Genomic DNA, 18,102 nt, shown 5'->3' on the forward strand with positions numbered 1-18,102 from the left:
GGATATTTATTATGAAATATCTAACCAATCATAAATAAAACAGTAAGCCACGCCCACACATGTTCAACTAAACTCCTCTCCTGCTCAGACCGTCTCCTGACGTCAGAGTGAACTCCTCTCTGCTTCTCCTTAGCTGTTAGCTTGTTTGCTAATCACGTACTGTCTGTAATCTGTCTGTATAGCTGTCTCTCTGCTCTTTGCACCGCTGTGCTTGTGTGTCCCTGTCTGCACATCCATTGCTGAAGATGACAGCTTGTGTCATTCTTCTATTTTCCAACTGTGGTAGATTTGGGGAAACTCTGCATATGATCCACTAACTTTCCCCGAACAGCTCAGAGTTTAGGCAAACAGCTCCATCTGACACTCAGAGCCGAGCTCTGCCTTCCTGCACTTCAGCCTCCTCTGCTCCGGGTGTCACATGAACGTGGAGACTAAGTCGTGATAAAAGTGATGAACTAAATACGTATGTTGTGACTCAGCACTCAGAGACCATTGTAAATGAATCATTTTCAGGTTCTGGAGTTTTGATGTCTTTAAATTCAGAGTCAGACGGCTCAAACATGCAGGCTGTGAACTCTCTCTTGACCTGTCAATCAAAGAGTTAGGCCACGCCCACACAGTCCTCAGAAATGCACTGACCTGTAAAAGAAGCTGTTTTTGAACAGAGTTTGTTCAGAGTTATGGATGTTTATTTTCACTCAGATTCTTGTTGAAGCTTGATTACACATTACATTTTGATATTCTGTATGAATTTTAAATATTCAAAGTCACGTTCCCAGAGGCTTTAAGAAGATTTTACAAAAGGTCAGTATTTGCCAACCTTTGTGTCGTGCAGATATTTTGTGAGATCTTCATGTGTGATGGAGAGAATACAGGAAGAAGTGTGAAAACAACCTACAGACAAACTAAATGTAGCACCTTTCTGAAGGTTTGTGTGGAGGTGTGGAGGTGTTTATCAATTTTTATGGAGGATAACAGAAAATAACGCCTTTGTTTGTTTCATGACGTGGTTTTTATGAGTGCCACTCGCTCTCCTCCTTCACTCTCAGCAGCTCTGGATGAAAACATGACCGACTGTAGATCTGTTGGGTCATAAGCTTCAGTACTTTTACACCCTATCAAATATAAACTAACAGAGGCTATGGTTCTAAAGTATCACAAATAAGACAGCCTCTTCTCTCCTCAGCTTCAGGTTGAAACAGCCGCTGATCTGTCGTTCCACAGTGTATCAGAGCTCTCAAAGTGACTGAGGTCTGACTGTTTGAAACCTGTGAAAGCATCGATCCTAACCTAGAGTACAGGCACTCCATGAACACACTCTCAGGCCTGTGATGCACGCTCTTACCCGGGATCTCTGCATCGGGTTGTCAAAGTCAGTTCCCTCGGGGGCCAAACACAGCCATCCGCCATAAATAGGTTTAGCCTGTAAAAGAGAGAGAGAGAGAAAAAAGAGCAATTTAGGTAATCATTAAAACTGGGAGAGTGTGTGAGCTGAGGGGGAGGGGAGAGAGAGAGGGGAGGTAAACACATGACAGAGAGAGAGAGAGAGGGTGAAGCCTTTTGGGGTCCAGATGTTGCCCCTGTTCTCAGTCAGTGAGTGAGCGCCGTGCTGCGATCAGCTGTTTGATGACTGACTGGTTCACCACACTCACAAAATACACATGGACAACCACACACACGCTCCTGGTTCACATTCTGGACCGGTTTGACCACAAACCACCTCAGACCAGCAGCGGCAGAAAGTTCAAAAGCCGTGGAAACACATAAACACAGAGCAGCAGGTCGGCTCTTTAAAGTGTGAGACCTGCGACAGACACGCTGCTGACTGAAACCACACCTCACACTCTTTGTGTTTGTGTTGTTGACTCAGATATCTTTAAATAACTCTCAACCATTCAATCTGTTAGAGCTCAGAGAGGAGCGAGGGGTACAAAACTTTCACCTGCACAAAGAAAAATACAAAAAACTTCATGTGCAATAATTCTCAGGACCAGTTTCACTCACTGGTTACTACAGTGTCATATTTTACAGTGTTTGTTTCATAAAGAACACACTTCTTGTGTATAGTCATAATGACAGCCTGATGCTGTGGACGTGCCAGACTCCAGCTGCTGCAACTACTACTATCCGTCTCACCACTGTCATCTCTCTCTCTCTTAATGGCAAACACTGATGCCATTTGCAAAAAAGGCCAATCAGAGACTCTTGTTTCTTGAGGAAGCTGAGGAGTTTTAATGTTGACAGATCACTTTTAAAAATATTGTATTCATCTTTTATTGAGTCTGTTTTAACTTTTACAATGACCTCTTGGTTTGGTAACCTCAGCATTTAACAAAAACAGGTTAGATTACATTGTCACAGTCTGCCCAAAGATCGTTGGTGCTGATCTTAATAATCTTGACCATCTTTACCAAGTGAGAGCCACTCAGAAGGCAAAGGCCATCCTTGAAGACCCTCACTACCCCCTTTATTCAGAGTTTAGACTTTTGCCAACAGGGATGAGGTTCACATATACTAGGAGGGCCAGATCTAACAGATACCTTAGATCATTTGTGCCTCAGCTGTTGGGCTTTTAAACAAGCTGTAGGACCTTACCTTGGTCTCATGCACAGGAAGAATGATGTCATCCACGGGGGTTAAGTTATATGGATACGTACTTGAATTGATTTGTGAACATGTGTTTGTTGTTGTGTGTTTTACTTTTTACCTTGTAAAGCACTTTGGCCAACACTGGTTGTTTTAAATGTGCTATATAAATAAAGATGACTTGACTTGACTTGACTTGTGTATTGCTTGTATGTATAGGATGTGTGGACTACTGTTGCAACACAAATTGCCCCTTGGGGACAATAAAGATTTTCCAATCTAATCTAAGCTAATCTCCCTCTATCCCTCTCTCCAACACGGTCTCAGCAGATGTGTGTCTAACATGAGTCTGGTCCTGCTGGAGGTTTCTGCCTGTTAAAGGAAGTTTGTCCTTGCCACTGTAACTTGCTAAATGCTGCAAAGTGCTCTGCTCATGGTGGATTAAGATGAGATCAGACTGAGTCCTGTCTGGAAGATGGGACTGGATCTGATCCGGTCTTGATGTTGGGTCTTTGTTAATAATAGAGATGAGTATTGGCAAGAACCTCACGATACGATACGCATCACGATACTTGGGTCACGTTACGATAGTATACCGATTTATCACGATATCACAATATTGTGATATATTGATATATTCTACACAGTTAATGAAGAAAAAAATAGGGATGGTGTTTATGTAAATCACACAATATGACTCAAAATGTAAAGGACAAATTAAGTCAAAACTATTTGATTGAAAACAACTTTTCCACTTAATTGTTATATAGTCGTATTTTAGTTCTAACTCGGCTAAAATATTATTTTTGATTTTTACAAAAATATCGTTATTAAAGCTAGGGTTGGTAGTCTCGGAAAACTAGCATGAATTTGAATGTAGCATTTCCTCATGACTCCGTCTAACCCCTCCCCTCCTCCCTTGGAGCTCCTCCGAAATGACGCCCCCCCCCCCCCCCCCCCCCCCCCGCTCACATGCACGAGCGCCGCTGACTTGCGACCATATGATGGTGACTGATTCAAAACCGGTCATTCTCATAGTGAAAGTTAAAAACACAAACAAACATGACTGCTGTTAGTACTCACAACTGTCATGCTAGCATTATCCAGTTGTACTGGTGACACGATATCAGGAGAAAAGTTATAACACATATATAACACTGTAACAGATCTACTGTTTGTTAAACGTGTTCAGTGTAGATGTTCTTATTCCTACAGTGTTGACAGTCAGTGAAGGCATCAGGAGAGGTGTAGAGTGTGTGAGCTGGAGAGAGGAGAGACAAGAGGAGAAGTTCTTCATTCATTCAAACATTGATTGTTGTTTTGTTGGTTGGCGTGGTAACGGCCGACAGTGACCGGTTATTAAAGATCAACGTGTTCACGAATCGGCTCGTCATCACTACAGCGTCCGGACGGACGCTACAACATCTACATTTTCTGTAGGACTTAGTAAATGTCATTAATTCTTTTATCCGGACTACAGTCCTGAGCAAAGCACCTCATCGGGTCAGAGGGGACAGGCCCGAGGTCGAGCGAGAGGGGCAGTCAGTAGAGTCAGGGGAAGCAGAGGCAGGAGACGGGGACTCGAAGTGCACGCAGGGGAAATGTACGCGCAGGAGGCGGGCAGAACGGGATTTGAATGGTTTAAAATTTGGGGACCCAAAAAACGCTGATTGGTTGTTGTTTTCCCAGGTTTACTCCGGCTGTAGATAGCAGCTTTTTTCCCCTCTTTTTTAAGAACACATTATGTATTGATTACCATCAGGACATAAAGATCATTTTAACCAGTATAACAAGAAGTGGATCTAAATCTGACTACCAACCCCAGCTTTAAGAGTTGAAATATCGATATTATATCAGGTCAAAGTATCATGATATATTGCTGTGTAGATATTTTTTCACACCTTTAGTTAATGATAGAACATAGAGTACGGTCTAGACCTGCTCTGTTTGGAAGGAGTCTGAGGAGAACGTTTGTGTGATTTGGTGTTATACAAATAAAACTCTAACAATCAGGAGTTATATTTTAGGATCTACTTGAAGCCTTGAATGCTCGGCCCTGTAACGGCCTCTCTGTAGGGTAGATCTGCTGCTCCATGCTTCACATTGACAGTCTCTCTACTTTAACTGATCAGCTCCTCTACCACTCCTCCACCTCTTACACAAACCTGAAATATCTCTGCTCGGAGGAAGGAAGGAAGGCTCTGATTATTAGTCTGCTCTTCTAAAACTGCTCCATGTCACTGCATGCCCATCATAAATCTATATGTGCCTGTGTTAAACCTGTACGGACGTGTCTGTGAAGGCAGTTTAGATGAGCTGGAACCCTTTGAGAGATTCATTTGAAAGGGAGCGTGTCGTGACCCGGATAAATCAATTTGGCCTGTTAATTAGGAAGAAGATGACGAATGATTTCTCTCTGATGTCCTGCAGGGAGGCAGACGGACGGAGAAACGTTCAGACTGTGTGAGAGGAGGAAGCATGAAGCAGCTGCTGCAGAGAGCAGAAACACATCATCTGTCCTGACACATGTTAAATAATGAGCAGACTGCACAGCACATGCTACTGCCTGTGCTGTACTTCATAAGAATGTGCAGACGCCTCATTCTCCAGCCACCAGCCTGTTGAATGTCAGAACTCTGACACAGTGTGTACAAACAGAAAGTTCAGCTCAGAGTAGTGCTGGGCCATAATTCTATACCGATAATTATCATGATATGATTTTTCTCAATATAAACATAACAAATGTTTGCTAAAAGTTCAATATAATTAAACCTGTAATTACATCCCCCAACCACTGGGAAGGAAGGGGGTGCTAGGCCTTAAATGCTAGTTGCCACCCAACATTAGACAGAAGAAGAAGACTGCATTGAACAGCCAATGATGTTGCAGGGTGAGAGGTAGGCGGGGCTTAAAGATGTTCGGAGCGGATGTAAACAGCTGAATCAAGCAACAGTGACACGGAAGAAAACTGGAATAATGATTTGATATTTATCGTGATAATTATTGATATCGACTGATACTAAATGTTTTGATCATGATAACATATTTTGTAATTTCGCCCAGCTCTAGCTCAGAGACGTGTTGTGAAACTCTCAGGTGATTTGGCTTTTTTTCCTCAAAAATAAAATTAAAAAAAGCCATCCTTCCTTTTTGGTGTGGTCGTCCCCTGACTGATGACAGGATGTGTAGAAACGGTCAGTCTGCCAGGTGAAGTCTGACCTCACTTTTCTGCACTGTGCACACTGTGATTTCATTTTGGAGTTGGTTTGAATATTGTGACAGATTTAGCGGGTCAGATTTGAAAACGAAAAAGCAATGTGCTTTCAGCTTTCATTTCAAGTGTTACAAAATGTGGAAGCTTGAACATGAAAATTAAAATGACAAAGGAAGGATTGCTTTTTCATTTTATTTTTGAGTAAAAAAATGTGTCTTCATTCTGAAAATTAAAAAACATTTCTGTGAATGCATTTTTCTTTTAAAGGTGACATATCATGCAAAATTGACTTTTTAATGGTTCTCTACCTGAAATCTGTGTCCCTGGCATGTCTACAAACCCCCCGAATATGAAAAGAATCCATTCTGCCCCTGTTCTGATTTCTCCACCTTTCTGTAAATGTGTGTGAAACGAGCCGTTTCAGACTTCAGTGTTTTTGTTACGTCACAACAATATCCGGTCTGTCACGGAGTCAGAGCTCAGAGCTTGTTCAGCCCATAGACTGTATAAAATAATACTGAATCCCTCCTCTGTTTTTCATTCCCTGCACACATGTGTGCTAACAAGGAGCTTAGGAGGGAGGCATGCTAGTTGTAGGCTGTCTTAATAAACACAGAGGTCGGTTTTACTCCCCACGTCTGCAGATTTGAAGATCTAGTGGATGATTTTTATTTTCCATGGAAAAGTGCTAGCGCTAGTTAGCATAGCTACATAGCTACATGTTCGTAGCTGTGTACCAAGACACACGTCTACATACTGACAAATAAAACAACAAGAAACACTAAATCTGTGACCAATGGTTCAGAAAGGTCCTGCTGCAGGCGCCTCTCTGTCAGGATCAGATTCTGGATCAGATTCAGAGGGTTGAAGTAACGCGGGTCTGTGAGCAGCCGTGTATATTCAGCCAACATGTAAACATTAGATCAACGTGCTGGACAGCTGAGTCCACATCCACTTCCTGAGGGGGCGCGGTCAGAGAGAAAACAGAGTGTTCTGAGGAGGGCTGAAGAAGAGGGTTTTTCAGGCAGACCAAAATCTTATTTCAAAGTGGTTTTTTTGAGCATAAACTTTAAAGACATGTTTGGGGGCCTCTTAGACCATTATATATTTTGATGAAAGAGAGCGTAATATGTCACCTTTAAATTTGAATTATAATATTTTTCTTCTATAGTCATTTTCTTTTTCCTTTTAATTGTGTGACATAATTAACATTGTTGATTTTTGATTAAAATTAAAATGCAAATATGATCAGTGAATATTTATTTTATTCATGAGTAACATAATGCACCCATATTTGGAAAATGAATTAGCATTTCTGTTAATGCGATTCAGTTTTCAAATGTGGTTGTTCATTTTAATTCTGGTAAATATTTGCTTCCATACACATGGACTGTTGGAACATTAGAGGTTGAGGTTGGTTCAGTTTAGCATGAAGTCACTGCATCTTTCTCTACCTTCAGTCAGGGTGTGTGTGGGAACATTTGCTCTATGTTAAAGCTATATCCTGTGTAAAGTCTGACTCCTCCATGGATCATCATCATCTCACATGGAGGGAAACTGAACTCTGATTTCCTGACCCCACGCTTCCTCTCTCCTGCTGTACCTCCTCCAGTCCCATCACACCGTGCGTCTCTCCCACGTATGTTTAAACCTAATCCTCCCTCCTCCTCCTCCTCTCCCTGCTGGCCTGATCACTTCTGTGAGGCCGACTCCTCCAGGTCTCTGCAGGGACACACTGTTCATGTGACCCGTGACAACAGACCTGCAACTTGCAGGGACCTGAACCCTGTGTGTGGAGCACATTGATTGAAATAAGTGAATGTTTTCTGGCTCCAGCAGCAGCAGCGGCGGCGGCGGCCCCTCCCCCGGCCCACCTTTTATTCCAGCTCTGCTGAACAAAGACTTTGTTTATATTGGATACTGTCCTTCCGACATCCAGCTCTCTTCTCTTTGCACAACTTTTCCATGTGGGCTATCTGTTTCAGAGCTGCGTTCTGAACAGCGTTAATTTAGGGCTCAGATTCACTCAGCTGAACAGCCTATTCATGGTGTTTTAACAGCATTACGCAGCTTTACAGGAGCTTTCACCTCGCAGGGTTACACAGTTTATCTCCTGTAAGTCAGCCCGTATCACTTTCTGAACACTGGAACATTTCACAAAGCCTCACCCTCACCTCACAACTTTAACACTGTTTATGTGCGCTTACATAACACAGCTTTGGGCCAGTAACGGCCCGGTGAGTGGAGGTAACTGGTCTGAGCAGCGTCCACACAGTCCTTACAAAACCTGCTTGTGCAACGAGCTCCCCGCTGCCTGTTTGGATAGCTGACAGACTGGAGACGGTCTGAAACAGCCTGCGGGCGGTGGGATGAGTGAGGACGGATGGAGTATCACTCAGTAAGCCTCTCTGGTTCCGTCATAGCGGAGAGCGAGGGCCGGGTCACAGGGAGATTAGAGGATGTGATGTAACACTAAGCTCTCTATCTGCACCCAGGAGTCTCAAGGGTTAACCTGCAGTACACTCAGTACACTCAGTACACTCAGTACACGCAGTACACGCAGTACACGCAGGGAGCTGTGTGCACTTTACAGACAGAGAGTGCGTGTATCCCCCCCACAAACACACACACACACACTCACACTCACACTCACACTCACACTCACACTCACACTCACACTCACACACTCACACTCACACTCACACTCACACTCACACTCACACTCACACTCACACTCACACTCACACTCACACTCACACACACACTCACACTCACACTCACACTCACACTCACACTCACACTCACACACAGCAGAAGAGGAGGATGCTGACGTTGCTGTTTGGCTCTAAAGCTGCGTTCAAGAGCCCATCTGGGCCTCAAGTCTGGGATCAATTACAGGACACAACAGAGACTAAACTAATGATCTAAGAGGGAGAAACAGGCTCTCAGAGAGCGTCATCTACACCGCTCTATCTCTGCTTCTTTAGATCAGGGGTTCCCAAACTTTTCAGCCTGCTACCCCAAAATATAGGTGCCAAAGACTCATGACCCCCACTGTCCCTCAAAGTGATTTAATGTGTCTTCATTTAGCTGGTCTGTAGAAAATGACCCTACCTATATGAGCATGTGTGTGTGTTTCCTGTGCTGTTATGAATGAACCTGCTGCTACTGATGCTTTAGATAATTCACTGTTCACTAACTCTAAACTTAGGAGTCATCTGGAAACAAAGAAAGGCAGAAAACTCATTACACTTTATATTTTCAAGGTTTTATATCAAGGTTAGCTACTATTTTTGTCAATATATTTACTATAGTGGGTCAAATGTACTATTTTTAGATAACTTAAAAAAAAACATTCCTGCAGACATCTCATGACCCCCCATTTGTGTCTCGAGACCCCCCAAGGGGGCCCAACTAGGGCTGTAACGATTAGTCGACATAATCGATTACGCCGACTATAAAAACCCATCGTCGTGGAAAAGGAGCGTGGACGCGTCATATTGTTGTTGTTAAATAATTGTTATTGTTGTATGATAAAATCAAATGCCGGCCGGTACATGTTCATTTGTAGCTGCAGTGCATAACCAAAGGTACAGGGGGCAGTATCGCTCCCACTGTTTACATTCTGCACAGAACCAGAGAAGAAGAACACATGAACTATGGCGGAACGCACAGACGATGAGGCTCGAAAAACACGACCCAGAATGTCCAAAGTTTGATCCAGAACAAAGCAGAGAAACAGGTGAAGTGCATCTCTCACTCCATGGCAGCTCTACGGCAACGCACCAACACCTTCAACGCAGACATCCTGGAGCCGTGGTGTCTTCAAATACAGCTAATAGGTGAGTTCATGAGTTATAATTCATACATCTTTCATTTTGAAGGACTGTTTACTTTCCATTGGTCCATTCTGCCCCTGTTCTGATTTCTCCACCTTTCTGTAAATGTGTGTGAAACCAGCCGTTTCAGACTTCAGTGTTTTTGTTACGTAACAACAATATCCGGTCTGTAACAGGAAGTCAGAGCTCGGAGCTTGTTCAGCCCATAGACTGTATAAAATACAACTCAACCCCTCCTCTGTTTTTCATTCCCTGCACACATGTGTGCTAACAAGGAGCTCAGGAGGGAGGCATGCTAGTTGTAGGCTGTCTTAATAAACACAAAGGTCGGTTTTACTCCCCACGTCTGCAGATTTGAAGATCTAGTGGATGATTTTTATTTATCATGGATAAGAGCTAGCGCTAGTTAGCATAGCCACATAGCTACATGTCGTAGCTGTGTACCAAGACACACATCTACATACTGACAAATAAAACAACAAGTAACACTAAATCTGTGACCAATGGTTCAGAAAGGTCCTGCTGCCTTTCTGGCAGAGGTCGGTTTTACTCCCCACGTCTGCAGATTTGAAGATCTAGTGGATGATTTTTATTTTTCATGGATAAGTGCTAGCGCTAGTTAGCATAGCCACATAGCTACATGTTGGTAGCTGTGTACCAAGACACACGTCGACATACTGACAAATAAAACAACAAGAAACACTAAATCTGTGACCAATCCTTCAGAAAGGTCCTGCTGCAGGCGCCTCTCCGTCAGGATCAGATTCTGGATCAGATTCAGAGGGTTGAAGTAACGCGGGTCTGTGAGCAGCCGTGTATATTCAGCCAACATGTAAACATTAGATCAACGTGCTGGAGAGCCGAGGGCACATCCACTTCCTGAGGGGGCGTGGTCAGAGAGCTCATTCTCATTTAAAGGCACAGCCACAGAAAACAGACTGTTCTGAGCAGGGGTGAAAAAGAGGGGTTTTCAGGCAGACCAAAATCTGATTTCAAAGTGTTTTTTTGAGCATAAACTTTAAAGACATGTTTTGGGGACATCTTAGACCAATATATTTTGATGAAAAAGAGCGTAATATGTCTCCTTTAAATACTTAACGTTACTATGACGTTTGTGTCGGACGTTTACTTGTCTCTTTTCTGTTCCTGTTAATGCTATCGATCATTCGGAGTTGTAAAAATACGTCCAATTTGTCTGTTTTGAAGCAGATTACTATTAATTTAATAAACATAGACATGATATATATAGCCTAAATATATATAGGACTGAAGCAGTCCAGAATACTTGAGCCAAATAATCGTGACTAATAATGGATAGATTAGTCAACACCAAAAAGAATTGTGAGTTTCAGCCCTAGTCCTAACCCACACTTTAGGAACCCCTGCTCAAGCTGAGCTCCCTCTATCTTCCCTACAACCCTGTTCACACCTCCTGGAACTTCTTTCTGCATTTCCAGGACATTTAACAGAGTTTCCTGGTCACACGTGTCCCTCACCAGCTCCAAGTTTTCCCTGCTGGATGTGGACTGGGGACTTCAGGAGGCCGGATATGACAGGAAGAGGACGTTGAGGTCACCATGTAATGTTTACAACATATCCAAGGAGGCGGAACGAGCGACAGAGCTGTGCGCTTTGATAACGTTGTGTTCCTTTCTAACACTGCCTCTGTTCGTGGACGTTATCAGAGTATGAATGAATGAGGGGAACAGGACAGGCACACAGAGCATGACGCAGATACACTGAGTGTATGATACACACATCATCCCCCCCACACATCACCTCTCAGTGAGTCCTCCTAACTTTACTGGCTGTGTTCACAAACCAGATCACCCTGACTTCTGGGCTGGAGGAACATTGATTCAACTCGTAGGCACATTTTGGAGGAGGTGTGCGTAGTCACGGGAGCTACGCAGACCTATGCACGTAGGCTACGCCGTCAATCCAACACAGAAGTACAAAACAGGCTTTAGCGCCCTTAACATTTCTGATTGGTTCAAAGCTTGCAATGATCAATTTCATGCACCAGTTAAGCTTCCTGTCTTTTTCTCACTGTGCTTGAGGAGGTCCGGGTCAAACTGAGCACTGATACTGAATATAAACCACTTTGAGTCATGCAGCAGACTGATAAAGTACCTCATCTTAATGTTATGGATTGTATCATCTGTGTAGTGTCTAATCTGATTTGAGATGAGTCTGATTCTATCCTTGATTTTGTCCGTGTGTGTTCTGTCATTCTATTTGATTCTGCTGCAAAATTAACTTCCTCTTATGGGCAATACAAATACGAGAAACGTAGAACAGAACAACCTGGTGCACTGACACACTGGGATCCTACCTCAACCCCCCAACCCCCTCATCACTTACTTTAACTCTCCCTGTCCCATTAAAGTTACTAACCATAGACCTTTCTGGAGTCCCTGAGCTCCCTTGTCTCGTAGGTTCCTCTGAGCTGCCGTAGACGTCCTCCTGCTGTGGACCTTCCAGACTCCAGCTGATACGGACGTTCTGGACTCCAGCGGCAACAGCTACTACTACTCGTCTCATCACTATCACCGCTCCCTCTCTCTCTTATTCTCCTCTATCCCTCTTTCCAGACCCAACTCGGTCGAGGCAGATGTCTGTCTAACATGAGTCTGGTTCTGCTCGAGGTTTCTGCCTGTTAAAAGGAAGTTTGTCCTCTCCGCTGTAACTAGCTAAATACTGTGAGGTGCAATGCTCATGGTGGATTAAGGTGGGGTCAGACTGAGTCTTATCTTGTCTTGGTGTTGGGTCTCTGTTCATAATTTGACATAGAGTGGTCTAGACCTGCTCTGTTTGTAAAAGAGTCTTGAGATAACGTTTGTTGGGATTTGGCGCTATACAAATAAAGATTGACTGACTGACTGACTGACTGACTGACTGACTGACTGACTGACTGACTGACTGACTGACTGACTGACTGACTGATTGATTGAAGAAATGATTCAGACCCTTGAAAAGTATCTGCTGGACTTTAAGTTCCTGTTAGTTCTGGTGGAAACGTGACTGTAGTGTTCTCCGGCCTGCCTCAGGTACACACGAAACACAAACAACTGCAGATAAACAACAGCTGGAGGTTACACAATCAAAGACAACATACTGGCAGCCAAATGTCTTCTTCTTGTTTTATTAGCGGTCCTGCAGAAGAGAAGTACTTTCACCTGTCTGTTTCTGAAGACCGACAAAGACCACAAACTTTCTCCACACCACAAACGGTCTCTGGAGCTCAATGTTAATACCCAACTCATCTGAAAACATTACAAATACTCAAGCATGCCAGGTATTCTCAAGCTACGAGGACGCTGAGGCCGTCTAGCCAACATTCCCGTGAGCTAGACGAGCTGGTTCCTCAGTCAATAATCATTTTCAGCTTTCCAAGCATTTGCAGACAAGACCAGCAGCTCGGGGAAAGACTCTCCTGGATGGTGGTCCATCAATCAAGGGACCTTAAACTATCGGGTGTGAGAACAACACACCTGGGAGCTAAGAAACACTCAATTGGAGCTGGTGCACATGTGAAAGATATGATTAAACAGTCACATTTTAATCATTTTGATGCTGGATGTAGAGTGATGAAGAAGGGTTTAATAAGTTAAACATCGCCCTGATAACAGCAGCAACATGTATTCTAGTGAACTGGATGATATCCTGTGTCTCACTCACAGCTGGGATCAAATACAGACACTCCTCCTGACTCATGGAGAAGATAAAGTGTATCACTGAGTCGAATACGAGTGTTTCATCTCATAATAATACAGATAGACTAACAACTCATTGATTATCACATACTCACTGTACTGGTATTTGTTCCCTATGACTCCCTATATTCTTTAGACCAGGGGTTCCCAAACTTTCAGCCCACGACCCCTAAAATATAGGTGCCAGCGTCTTGTGACCGCCACAGTCCCTCAAAGTGATTTAATGCTGCAAACACACGAAGGGTGAACAGAAACAAACCCCACTGGTTGTTGGCACAACGAACGCGAAATTGGAAAGTATTAGAGCTCATGAAAAGTCAAAATGCCACAGTGACAGCTTAAAAACCTTGCATACACGATGATGCAGCAGTCACCTTCAAATGAAGTATAACCTAATAAAATAACAATGATACAATTTGATCTGTACATTACTGTGTTCTTCTAAGCTGCTGTTGGTAGGAATGGTGTAAAAGACGTTCTTTTTTTCTGCTGGGTTTGGAGTAAAGGTCATAATACCCATCTGTACTCATTGGTAAGTGAAGTCATTTAAGACTATTGCGAAATCTCTGTGTTTTTCAATGCCTATATATAAAGCAATGTTATTATTACCCTTGTTCCCGTTATGACGGACCAATCATAGCTAATCTCCAATCCTCTGTCCTGATTGGTTAAGGGGCGGCTCCTACTACGTCCCTTGATTGGTTATGAGTCAGGCACGATCATGACTGCACACGCCGATTATCTTTATTTATGTACCTCTTTATTTCTCTACTTATCTCTACTTTCTCTTCTTCCTTATTTCTTTATGTATTTATTTTGGTGCCTAGGTCCACAGTATCCTGTAACCTCTTGAGTCCTTTGCCTCCCTCCTCCTCCCGCCACCACAGATAACCATGGACAGAAAAGGGTTACAACACCCTGAGCTGTCCCACCAGGCTCAAGGATCACCTTAGCCTTACTTGGGGAGTCCACAGGATGCGTGTGCGCCGCGTTACGGCTGCGACACAGCTCTGCTCCGTCCCGGGGCTTTCGCCCTGGTCCATAGGATGCGTGTTTGGAGCGGCGCGCACTCCGGAGCAGGAAACTCAAGATCCCTCGAGAACTCCAAAACGCGCGAGAACAACACAGTATAAACTTTTCCTCGTCCATGGTGTCTGATATCTTTTGAGACTGACGTCTGGCCCGATGCCACAGGTTATGACGTAATGTTGAAGAAGTGGTGAAATTTACAATCTTGTGTTTGCACATGGTGTTTATTTTGAAAGTGAGCGGATGTTGCATACGATCCTCGTGCCTGACTTCCGGGATAGTTCGATCATTTCTGTGTCGATTGACGCGTGCTGGGCGCGGGGAGCGGCGAAAATAGACTCCCCGCGTATCTCTGGCAGAGCGGCGCGGCGGAACGCTCCAGAGACGGAGCTGAGACGCGCCGCAGCGCGCCCTGTGGACTCTAGAGCATTGACTTGAATGGGAACCTATTTGCTGCGACGTGCGCGGCGCAGCCGTAACGTAACGCGACGCATCCTGTGGATCTTGGGCTTTAGCCTGCACATGCCGATCTGTGTTGGGGGGCTAAGAGGAAATCTGGTTGGGAGGGGTAGTGTTGACATTCGAAGTCCCTCTCTCTGAACAGATGTTTACTCTGTGACTACCAACAGCAGCTTTAAGTGATGCTTAAGTCGGATTTTCATAATAAAAACATATGGTAATTATTTTAACAACAATAATAATAATAATAATAATAATAATAATAATGATAATAATAATTGATACGTTTTCTATAGCGTTTTCTTGGAACTCAAAGTCGCTTTACAGAAAAATCATAATAAAACTAAAATGAAAAAAAAAAGCAGATGAATAAAACAGAACCAGGACAGAGGTGGGGTGTGAGTAGAGGTTATGTGTTGTAGGAACAGGCGAGTCTTGAGGTGGTTTTTAAATGAGTGAAGTGAGTCAGAGTTGAGGATGTTTGGAGGGAGGGTGTTCAGAGAGTTGGGGTAGTGATGGCGAAGGCTCTGTCCTCCAAGGTAATTATTTCAAATCAAATAAGGCAGGATTTTTTTATTTGGCCAGTGAAACATATTCTTGGCCAGTACATTTTTGGAGGTCACTAGCCAATGGCAGATGAGTTAAAAAGTTAACTTTACACCCAGGTTAGGAGTCTTCTGGTAAAAAGAAAGGCAGAAGAATGATGACATGTTCTATGTTCAAGGTTTTATTCCAAGGTTAGCGTGTATTTCTGTCCAGATTTTATACTAGAATGAGTCAAATGTACTTTTTTTAGATGACTTAGAAAAAATAAACATTCTTGAAGACATCTCACGACCCCCCAAGGGTCCCGACCCACACTTTGGGAACCCCTGCTTTAGACTGTGGTCTTTAACTAACATTGGGTGGTGTTTAACCTCTGCAGTGCCATAATCTAAATCCCAACATGTGTCTTCAAACACTTCTATAAGGGGTCTACATGAGACCACATCACCATGCAGTGTACTGATGTGCATTAGGGTTATGTGTACCTGGGTCAGGTCCTGGTCCGTGAGCAGATGCAGCTCTCGGGGCTTGAAGCAGTTCTGACATTTGCTCTTGTTGAAGAAGTTGGCCTGGAATTTCCTGCAGGGGTTTTCTTTAGCAGTAGACATAGTTCCCCTCTTTAATACCAGCTTCTCTTCAGGACTTTAAAGACAGGGGAGATCTGATCCTCCTGGTTTCTTCTCAGTCTCTCTATCCGGACTTGTTAAAAGCTGCAGGACTCCGACACATCTTCAGTAAAAAAAAAAAGTGACCCAGAGGGAGAATCAAGGTTCAGATGAAATGCTGCTTCTGTGTGTTTGGTTGGATCCCCTTGCTGGTTCCATTAAACCCGGTCTCCCATCCCTCAGTCCTCAGACCTGAATGCGGCTCAGTCAGACCTGAACGCGGATCAGTCCATGGCCTGCTCCACAAAGCACTCAGAGAGGAGCTAATATCCTGTTAGCTTCCACATCAACTATGTAAGAGCCTCTAAAACAAAGCATGCACAGTCACTGTCTTTCAGCTCCGGGGGGACCGAGTCCACAACAGACCCCCATGTGAAGGTGAAGGTCCCAGGCCGGCAGCAGGACTCTGTCCCAGGAGTCAGTCCATGCAAACTTCATCCACTGCTCTGTCTGCTAGCCGCGTTAGCCCTGTTAGCTCCTCCTGGATCTGGTCTTTAACTTTAAATAAACAGATAATCCGAGCCGGTCCCGTGCTGAGGTCCGTGGTAGACCCGCTGCGTGCAGGGGGGGCAGCTCTGCGCCGGTCAGAGGCGGCAGGAGGAGGACTCCGGGTTCGGGTCCATAACTAGCCTGGGTAGCAGCGAGACCTTTATTTTCTTCTTCCCAAACGGAGCGAGGGGGAGCGGACACAACACACACACACACACACACACACACGCACGCACACACTCAGGAACACAAACACACGCACACACGCTCCTGAAAATCTGAAAGTCTCGCGATAACCGCTCACTGTCGCCCTCCAACGAGATAAATCAGGAACTGAGCTTCTCGAGATGTCAAATCAAATCATTGATTATTCAGCTAATAAACACAATACAATCTTTTGGCACGTTTATTTTAAACTCTTTACTATAAATTAAAAAATGATTTAAATAATTATGTTAAGGTATTTGTATTTTTTTACAGCTATGTGATGGATGTTTTTTTGAGTTTTTTGGTATGCTATTATTTCAAAATACAATAATTTTTTCTGAATTGTATAATTTTTCTGATTTAATTTAAAACAAATATTGAGTAAGATATACTGTTTCTTACTTTTTTATAGATTTATATTCATTTTTATTAATTATGATAAATCAATATTTATAAGATCGGATAAGATAAGGTATACTTATGTACTTAAAAAGTTAAAAAATATATATAATAACATTAATAAAAGTAATGATAACAGTAAAATAGAATAGAATAAAATAAAATAGAATACAATTAATTAAAAATTGAAAAATAAAATAAAATTAGAATAGAATAAAATAAAATATGGTTGATACATACACACTATGCACACTTCTGTCTGATGAATAGATAGTGAGGTAAGTTATTTCCCAGATAATATTGCACCAGGTTATTTAAAAAACATACACAGTATGAAAATCAGTGTGATTTCAAATGTGAGATTACTGTGATTACTTTTTGATTGTTCCGTCTAAATCAGTGGTCTTAACTTCTTAAAGTAATAAAAGGCTTGTGATAAATAGGTCAAATGTGGATTTTTCTATCTGTATGTATTTGATGCATGTTTATTTCATTTTTTGGTAGGCTATTATTTCAAAACACAATCATTTTCTCTGAGTTGTATCATTATTCTGATTTCATTAAACACTAAATATGAATAAGATATATTATTTATACATTTTTTTAAATTTATTTTCATTTTTATGAATGATGTTGAATCAATATTTCAGTTATTTTTTTGATTGTTCCATCTAATTCAGTGGTCTTAATCGCCTTAAAGTAATCAAAGGCTTTTAAAACAAATGAATAATTTGAATGTCATTTTTTTCAATCTGTATTTATTTGATGGTTGTAAATCATGATCTATTTTCTTTCTTTAATTTAATACTTAGTCCTGATTTTTATTATTTTGCTTATTAGTGAGAGTAAACTATGTAATATTTTAAATACTACTTAATAAACCATGATGCATATTTATTTCATGTTATTTCATTCTTATACACATTTATGTTTTATTTGATCAATTTATAATA

The 18,102-nt window shown here is 42.6% G+C and overlaps 1 protein-coding gene across 2 annotated transcripts in view; it reads right to left on the reverse strand.

The window, feature by feature from the left end:
- mprip (myosin phosphatase Rho interacting protein) overlaps positions 1–16,794 on the reverse strand; it is an 86,212-nt gene extending 69,418 nt beyond the window's left edge. For both annotated transcript variants that reach the window (XM_034707199.1, XM_034707201.1), the window contains exons 1-2: positions 15,875–16,794; positions 1,346–1,423 (exon numbers count right to left, since the gene is read on the reverse strand). In XM_034707199.1, coding sequence (XP_034563090.1) covers positions 1,346–1,423; positions 15,875–15,997 — 201 coding nt within the window. In that variant the 5' untranslated portion in view covers positions 15,998–16,794. The remainder of the gene's footprint in view (positions 1–1,345; positions 1,424–15,874) is intronic.
- Positions 16,795–18,102: the final 1,308 nt, after the last annotated feature.

This window comes from Notolabrus celidotus, chromosome 18, assembly GCF_009762535.1.
Source record: "Notolabrus celidotus isolate fNotCel1 chromosome 18, fNotCel1.pri, whole genome shotgun sequence".
Lineage (NCBI taxonomy): Eukaryota > Metazoa > Chordata > Actinopteri > Labriformes > Labridae > Notolabrus > Notolabrus celidotus.